The sequence below is a fragment of the Neoarius graeffei genome, chromosome 12, assembly GCF_027579695.1.
Source record: "Neoarius graeffei isolate fNeoGra1 chromosome 12, fNeoGra1.pri, whole genome shotgun sequence".
Lineage (NCBI taxonomy): Eukaryota > Metazoa > Chordata > Actinopteri > Siluriformes > Ariidae > Neoarius > Neoarius graeffei.
Genome location: NC_083580.1, coordinates 75948521 through 75957591, shown reverse-complemented (window position 1 = coordinate 75957591; position 9071 = coordinate 75948521). Strand labels below are relative to the sequence as shown.

General features: G+C 40.7%; 1 protein-coding gene across 2 annotated transcripts; it reads right to left on the bottom strand.

Annotated features, from left to right (window-relative positions):
- Window positions 1-299: 299 nt before the first annotated feature.
- Window positions 300-9044, bottom strand: srsf1b (serine and arginine rich splicing factor 1b). 2 transcript variants are annotated; one of them, XR_009655798.1, is made up of 6 exons: window positions 8755-9044; window positions 8441-8637; window positions 3588-3769; window positions 3218-3390; window positions 1635-2464; window positions 300-933 (listed from the first exon to the last, which is right to left on the bottom strand). XR_009655798.1 is itself a non-coding variant. In XM_060936432.1 (5 exons), the coding sequence occupies exons 2-5, from the start codon at window positions 8632-8634 to the stop codon at window positions 2276-2278; spliced, it is 738 nt and encodes a 245-aa protein (XP_060792415.1). In that variant the 5' UTR covers window positions 8635-8637; window positions 8755-9044; the 3' UTR covers window positions 300-2275. The 2 variants fall into 2 exon arrangements, 1 of the variants encoding a protein (XP_060792415.1); XM_060936432.1 differs by having other exon boundaries at window positions 300-2464.
- Between the last annotated feature and the right edge of the window lie 27 nt (window positions 9045-9071).

The following is a 9071-nucleotide window of genomic DNA, read 5'->3' as shown; positions in this document are numbered from 1 at the left end:
AGCCCCGTGTCACAGGAAGCTGACTTTTCTTAGAATTCATCTATCATTCAGGAGGTATTATTTTACATGCAGTTCTGGAACAGTAGTTGAGACCTTTTATCCCAGCTTCTGCAATAAATAGAACAGTGCAGAAATAAAAATATCCACAGAATCTAGATTAACATTTATTTCACTCGCTCACTGACTGTTTCGATTGATCTTTTATTTTTCAAGGCCAAAAAGACGACCACAAAGTAACATGAATTTAAAAAAAAAATAATTTTTTTTAAATTACGCAAACAAAAACACCAAACACATGCTGGATTTCCAAACTTTATTGAAAGAGAAGAAAAAAAACAAACACTACAAACTAGAAATCAGAAGTAGCCAATTCAGAAAATCCCACCAAATTTCAACACACAAAATCTAAAAATGCAGAATTTTGTATATTTGAATCCCTAAACAAACTACAAAACATCCCCCTCATTATGAACCTCCCAGCCCACCCTCCCCAAACCTTAAATCCCTCTATTTACCCAGCTCCTCATGTGGATTCCATCCAAAGCAACTGATCCAGCCTCGCGGTTCCTGGCTCTGCTCCACTTTATACCAAAAACTCATCTCATAAAAGAAAAACAACCGCAGGATCCCTTCAGCGTGCGCCTCTGGTCTGGCTCCGCAAAAACAAAAACAAAAAAAAAAAGGGGGGGGGGGAATAAATTTGGTTCACGAAAGGCCAATTGAAAAGGTTTCCTGCTTTTTATCATCTCCATTAAGTGCGGTTTGGCGAGGGGGTTGGGATCCTCTCCTACGGTTCCCGCTCCCGGTAAATTGATCCTGCTCCATGTATGTATCCATCCTTATCCTAATCCTAATCCTGCTCCTGATCCTGAACTGATCCAATGATCCGGCTCCAAGGATCGGGAGACAGTGTGTCCCTCCTCCAATCCAAACCTTTGAATACCAGCAAAATCAAAAAGAGGGATCAAGTTAGAATCACAGCTACATCAAAAGCTTCTTAGAGATTATTATAGGAGCGGTGTATTGTGTGGTTTTTTTTTTTTCCAAAGCATAAAGGAGTATTGAACTATATATATGTATATATATGATAAAACTTTTAAGCACCAAATTAACGTTACACTACCATCATCATCAGACAACAATAACAAAAAAAAAAAAAAAAAAGCAACGTTTCCTTAATGGATTTGCAATTTACATTGGTACAAGTGTACAGGGCAAACCTTCTTCCATCCATCAGTACCTCCTGAGGGGTGTGTGTGTGTGAGATTGCGTGTGTGTGATTGCTCTAGAATGGCACAGTCCAAGTCCACTTAACATGACAAATGTTTTGTATTTGGACAAGCATTAAAACAAAAAACAAACGAACAAAAAACCCTGATGTATGCACGAGCATGGCATCAAGACAGAGAACACATGCATGATTGGCACTAAAGGCCAATTAAGAAAAGATCAAATTAAAAAGAAAAAAAAAAAAGAGAGGGGGGAAAATATAAAAGGAGGGTAAAATGGCAAAGCAAAAACGAATGTGTTACTTCACTAAGAAAATTTAAAAATTACTGAAAGTCTGAAGGGGGAGAAAAAAAAAAAAAACCTGCAATTTGTTTGAAGGTGACTAAAGACGCTTGTCATCATACCATTGCCAAAATTGAAATGCCTGCTCCTCCTCCTCCAAAAACGCTTTATCCTAATATGAATGAACTGTGCTTGACAATCCTTTATTCCAAAGCATTCTTTAATCCTGCTCCTCTGTTGTCTATAGAAAGACACATGAAAAGGTAAAAATAGAACAGTTTTGCAACAAAAAAATCCTAACCAACAAAATTAAAACCCTACTTACCCCATCCCAACCCCTAACAAAAACAGTAGCCAATTTCTCAAACAAGACATTTTTCGCGCATGGATATCTAGCCTAGTCTAACAAGTGTCATACAATGGGGTATGAAACACCAGTTAAAATATGGATGCAGAACAAAAGACATAAGGGAAGAGGGGGAGAGATATGATAAGACAGGATAGAACACTAGGAAAGGTGCTTTTTTTTTTCCTTCTTTTCTTTTTAAGATGAGGGAGGAGGAAGACAAACGGAAACATCCACTTAGCTACATTTCATTTTGATCTTGTTAGCTAAACCACTTTAAAAAAAAAAAATCTCAGGAAATTCCGCTGTAAACCAAAGACATCGATGTTGAGTCAAGAGGGTGATGAAGGACTAGTGTGGGTCCAGCAGAGGGCGACGCAGAGGGTGTGGTTGGAGAGCTAGGTGTATTGTGGGTGTTTAAGTGCGGGAGCGAGAGCGGCTGTGACGGGGGGAGTAACGCGGAGATCCTCTGCTGCGGCGTGGCGAGTAGCTGCGGCTACGGCTGTTGCTCCGGCTGCGGCTTCTGCTGCGGCTACGAGAGCGTGACCGCCCGTAACTTGGGCTGCGTGGGCCGTCCACCTTTACGCGGATGTAAGCTGTCTCGCCCTAGGAAACACATAACAGATCGCTTTCTAACACGGCACCAGCTATGATTTAGTAATTCAGGAATTACTTACCGCTTGCAGACCTGAAACAAAGCGTTAGTTTCACATTTTTCAGCCAAATTTCGCCACCTGGCAATTCTGCCAGCAATCGTCCGGCAGGCGAACACGTGCTTCCTCCGAGACACGTAAAGCCAACCGATCACATCTTTTCAAACTTCCGGTCATGCTGCGTCACAGGGCGGCGTAGCACGTTCAGAGGAAAATGCTATCCGCCCTCTTCTACATACATGAGCTCACGGACACCAATGATTGGTTAGTGTCGCTGTGATAGACGGGGGAGAGAGGGTCTGCCATCCTTCCCTCGCAGACAGCACAGCTAAATTTGCTCCAGGCCACGGATGGCTGTAGCACCATCACTTACTTTTAACATCTGAAGCTTCACCCCACACCACACCACACCCAAGATGAAATAATTGAGGCATATGAACGACAAAAAGGAATATACAGCATGAGTGGTAAGAAAGGGATGTCAAGAACAGTAGAAACTAGCACAAATCTTGGTGTCAAATACACAGCCCAATAGCAAAATCACTTACATTCAAGTAAGCCATTCCTTGGATCCTCCTAGTCCATGTGGCTCCACCACGGGTTTCTGACAACCTTACCTTGAAACATCCCAATCCTTAAGCTATGCCCTGTCCTGTTCTGTTCTGTCCTTCCCAATGGCGGTTCCTATTCAAAAACTCAAACGTACCTCGTGGGACCGGAACTTAGTGTTATCCAGCTTTCGCACTGCGTAGGTCATGTCTTCTTTGCGCACAAACTCCACAACACCGGTGCCATCTCGGAAAACATCAGCGTAACATACATCACCTGCTTCACGCATGTGATCCTTTAGGTCCTGCCAGCTTCCGCTAGGAGGGAGTCCTGTATACCAACAAGAGCGCATTAACACACAGCACTAGGACTTCACCTGCAAGAAGGTAATTTGTTCCCCTTTATTAATAACGAGCCGGATAAAATATGCAGAAAACGGTCATGGGAACAGGCTGAATAAATGAAAATACTTAGAGCCGGCTTCGGTCTCTGAACACAATGAGGGAAGATCTTAAGAACGCACTAACCTGAAACTATGACCCTGTACTCAGAACGGCGGGACGGAGGGCCATATCTGCCTCTGGGAGCCCCAGCTCCACCTCCCGCTCCACCTCTTCCTCCACCTCTGCCACTCCTGGGGAACTCCACCCGCAAACGATAGCCATCGTAGTCATAGCCATCTCTTCCATACACAGCATCTTCTGCATCTCTAAAGAAAGAGAAAGCAAATGTGTTTGACATCCATATACACACACACTGTATCGCTGTTTTTTTTTTTTAAATCCCGATACGCTGTGGTCAGAAATCGCAGGGAAAATTAGGGTTTTTAAAAGTGGGGGAGAGAGAGACAGATTCGGCAAGTCCTTTCAGATAGAGAACATGTGATATCACTGAATGACAAATTTATTCAGTAACTTTAACAAACTAGAACTTTGAACTTATTTTCATAACCTTCAGTTGGGCAATTCCATGTAAATGTCAACCTCACCATGCAAAAATAAAGCAACATGTAATACATCAAAACCACTCCCAGAGATATCACCTAGGCCTGTATTTTACAGATGTGAATAAGTTGAACCAATTTGTAACCAACCTAATACGTCACTGTCAGTCTTTCTTTCTTATAATGTAAAACCCAAGCTAAAATCAACTTTGATCATGTACAATTCTATATTATTGCCACAAGCCACAGAAATGTATGCTAAAATCCACAAAACAGCAAAACAATAGCCATCCTAAATATTATTTAAGAACTTTGATAGTTTTAGCTGATATTTAGAGAGTTTTTCAAAGGGTTATGGTGGTTAAATTGCTGATTTTCTAAACGTATGCCATGTCTATTTCAGACGCGTCACATCCATAACGGAATTTCGTCACATCCATAACGCTGACTTTTCCTTCCGAAACTCTGCATGAAATACAAAATATTTTAAACAAAGGTTTTTTAATATTCACCTTGGACCCCTCTATCAAACGGATATCTCCATTTCGACATTAGGTTTACGATTTCACAGAGTTTGATAAAAATGTACAGTCACCCAAGAAAAGTGATACTTTTGTGGGCAATTCCAGCGTTATGGACGCGACACTTGACACAAAATGGCAACAAATGACCCAGTGCATGTTTTATTGTCTCCCAGTATTTAAACAGGTGTTGCATATTTTAAGGCTGTACCATACTGGAGAAGTGATAGAACAAGAACAATTCCCATAGTACATCTAGGGCATGCCAGAAAATGCCAATAAAAGATGCGTTATGGATGTGACAGAAATTGTAATTAAAGTGCCACATTAGTTTTTCACTACTGCCATCTACATATGTACGTGTACATTATATGTACATGTAATAGTAGAAATGAGGAAAAAGAAAAATTCAACTTTTTAGCGTGAGCAAAGTCATATATGGATTTATAAAATTTCACCATGGGGGGAGGGGGATCCCCCCCATTCCACCCACCTAATTTCCCCTGGAAACCTGTTTCTTTAATCTGTGTACTCGAACATAAAAATGACGACGCCTACAGCGTAAAACCAAAGCCAGATGGAACACTGACTCTTGCATTATGCAACAGCTTTCCAGCTCACATCACAGCAGCTGATCCTTACCTGGGTCCAATGAACCATCACCGATTGCCTGTTTCCCAGCAACCAATCACTGACCACCACCGTGCACAACGGCCAATCACTTATCACCTTTCACTTTGGTTTTCATTTTAAACTCTTCTTGGCGATATTTACGATGAATACAAAACTTTTAATCTATCCGTAACAAGTTCAACTTCATACTTGTTATTCCTAAATCAACTACAAGGTTATTGATGAGGCTTCGTTTTCATTTTAACGATTCCACTTTCGCTTCTCGATTCTGAGCGAGTTCTCATTTCGATTCCAAAAGAGAAAAAGGGAACAAAACAAAATGTTTGACCGTTTACAACAGGATTTTTCACCGTTGTGGTGTTAGACATGCGTGCTAGCTCGCGTCTAAACAGACAGACGTGCTGTTACATTGATGAGTAACAGTCATGTAGACAGGTCATCGCAGATCAATACAATATGTACATCCTTGCAGATATGCAGCTTCTGCTTGCAGTAATAACGGGTTCACACAGAACTGGAATTCTTTTTTTAAGTAAATACAAGCACCATACTTGGTTGGCACTGTGGATTCGATTTTAATTTCGAAGCACATTTTAGTTTTGCTTGGAGATTTTGTTCATGTTCTTGTTATGTGATGATTCTGTAACTATTTAATGGGTTTAAATATATTCCCTTAGGTGTAACCCGGTACAGAAAGTATGAACCAGAACGGGATGGTACATTACGATAACGTTACGTTTTCTAAATATTCAGGGATTTCATACTTAACATCTTGTACTCACACGTATCACTCATGTATTCTTTGATTACCCAGTATTATTATATCCCTTCACATTGTATTAATGTTATATTCACAATATTTTCAATCAAAGTTGATCTAAAAGCCCGGAACTCCAATTACGGAATATACCTCGGCGTGACGTCACAAAGAAATCCTGTGTAGCGGAATGAGCGCCATCTCGAGTAAAATGTGATCACACTGACTGAAAACGTGGGTCATAAAACAGAAGCACAGATCAAAAAAAAAAGATAGATAAGAACTTGAAATGTATACAATGTCGGCTGAAGAAACGAAAAGGGAGAGTCAAGTCGGTTTATTTGTATAGTGCTTTTAACAACAGATGTTGCTACAAAGCAGTTTTACAGAAAAATAAAGACTTTAAACATCCATCCATCCATCCATCCATCCATCCATCACCTGTAGCCGCTTATCCTGTTCGGTAGGGGAAGAGGCAAGAAATTGCAAGATAGATGAATAACTAGTCAAGTTATATGTTTTGACAATAAAACAATATATTTTGTTTTTCTTCTAACGTTATCAAATCATACGTGACAGGTGGGATAACTAACGTAAGTACCGATTAATAAAATGGTGGACATAACGGAGGTCTCCATGAAACTGGAACAAAAAAGATAAGATTATACATTATGTAAATAAACATCATAAAAATGGTATTGCAGAACAGAACTCCTGTTATACATCAGACGGAACAGCATATAAAAACCCGGAAGACACCACATTAAAGTGCATATCTTGGACCAAATTCTTTATATATAGTATGTCCCTCTACACACTCATCCAGAAGGGTAATTTTGCACAAGGCCATCTGTCTACAGCAGAAAAAAATAATAAAATAACAAAACGTGTCTGGAAAAATCCCAAGGGAGTCTGGAGCCAGATTAGTGACGTCACCTGCGAAAGCGCCAGCAGGGTGCGAGAGCTTTGCACGGTTTCAGTGCACAGCCTGTGTAGACCAAGTTTAGCAGCTAACGATTTTGCATTGAAATATGGAATTGTCACCTGAGCGCAATGTGGGAAACGATGAGTGCTAATCCCATCAAGATTGGTATTGCTACACCGTCCTACGATACGTCTGTTAATCATTTAAACGTTGAAGAAATTTGCAGAAAAACACCAGGTCGTTTTCTCATAAATAAACCGCGATGTCACGAAAATCAATGTTTGCCAGGAAACCCAAATGGCAAGTTTTTTCAGAGGCGGACCAATTAATCTCAAATGGCTTGATTTCAGCTGAATTTCTCTGGTATTGCGCAAGGTTAAAAAAAAATAAATTGCACAAAATGCGACAGATATTTGACCAAAGTTTAATATAAAATAGGAGGATTACATTGAGCTTGCTCATGAATTTACCCGTGATATGCACTTTAAAATACGCAAAGGCCTCTGCATGCTCTTGCGACAAGGCTTTCGCAGATAGCTTTTCACAGACAGTTGTAATTTATCGTTGAGCGGGGAGTAATAGGCGTGCGCGATGTTATTCACCGCCACAACGCAAGGGGGCGCGAAGTCGCTAGGAGTAGTTGGTGGGTGTGGTTAGTCGAGTGTTTGTCCTCCGGTTACTTATAATGACTAGAACTGGAGTCGTATAGATGTACGTACTTCCTCACTTCCTCGATCAACCGCTCTTCGTGCTGCTCCATCTTCGCTCGTGTTTTTAAAAATGGCGGTAGTGAAAACAAAAACCGGGAAAGTAGGGAAGCGGAAGTGCGTGTACAGCGGATGTAGAGTGGACCAATCAGAGCCCTCTTGTCTGCGAGGCTTCTGCGGTGGTCAGAATTTTTGGGAGGTGCGCGCAGAGTGTCTGCGAAGGTGGGGGGGCTATGCAGACGCCGTCTGCGAGGCCTGGGCTGTCAGCATAAATTGGCCTTAACGGTACTGTACAGTTTCCGTCCCGTACCGGGTTATGGGGGACGCGTTCCATTATGATTCAACAGTTCTCATTCCTATAAGAAATCAGCTTTCTATTCTGATCTTCATGCAACTGGACAATGTCTAATACCTCTCCTGCTGGACTTTATTATTATTCTTTTTTTTTGTATCTGTAAATAATTTATCTAAAAGTTTTCTATATTGTCTATTCTCTGTTTATCTTGTAATGATGCTACTGGAATTTTAATTTCCCAAAGGGATCAATAAAGCTCTATCTAATCCTATTCGACATTCAAGTGTTTATGAATATTCATGATTATGCAAATTAGACCCTGCGTCATCCAGAGGCCTTTTTGAGCACGCTGACTACTACACCCTGAAGAAAAGAAAAAAAAAGTCTCGCAACACTGGCTTTAATTTCCTTTCCAATCATGCCATATCCTTGATTGTTTAAAAAAAAAAAAAAAGCACAATTTGGATTTAGAGATGTTACTTTAATGCATTCAACAGTTGTTTAAAGCTTAACTCTCGCCCCTCCCCCTCCACACTGTCTCCACAGTTAGCCACCTAGCTAAAATAAGACGCTGAGGCTTTTGCGGTTTTTCTTTTTACCTCGGGTCTTCAAACTCAACAAAAGCGAAAGGTGGTCCTCCTCTTCGGTTTTTCAGGTCGATATCACGGATCGCTCCGTATTTATAAAACACGTCCTCGACGTCTTTGGTGCGAATATCAGGAGGCAGATTCCCCACATAAATCCGACAGTCGTTGTTTCCTGCAGGTCCTCGGATCACTCCACCGCTAGACATATTCTAATAAAAATAAGCAAACCGGTTACAAATATACACTTCAAATAGTGAAAAAACACACAACCGTCGTTATTATTTAACACCGTTTATTAAATTTATCAATATAAACGCAACACTTACCAGAATTTAGTTAACAAAAAGGTTTCCGAACACGCTAAGAACAAAAACACGTCTTACACCTAAGATGGCGCCTTCACGGTTTCCTGCTCCACTGCGCATGCGCTGCAAACCAAGAACGAAAATCAAAATGGCGTCCTACTAAATAGCCTACCGCCCTACTATATAGGCGTACTACTGTTTTATACAGCCTATGTAGTGCACTACGTATACAAACAGGTGCCATTTGAGATTTAACCAGCACGGTCACGTACGTACATGCCTCAGTGAAAGTAATTTTTTTTTAAGTGTAAAATTTTCCATAGTTAATTTGTTTGATT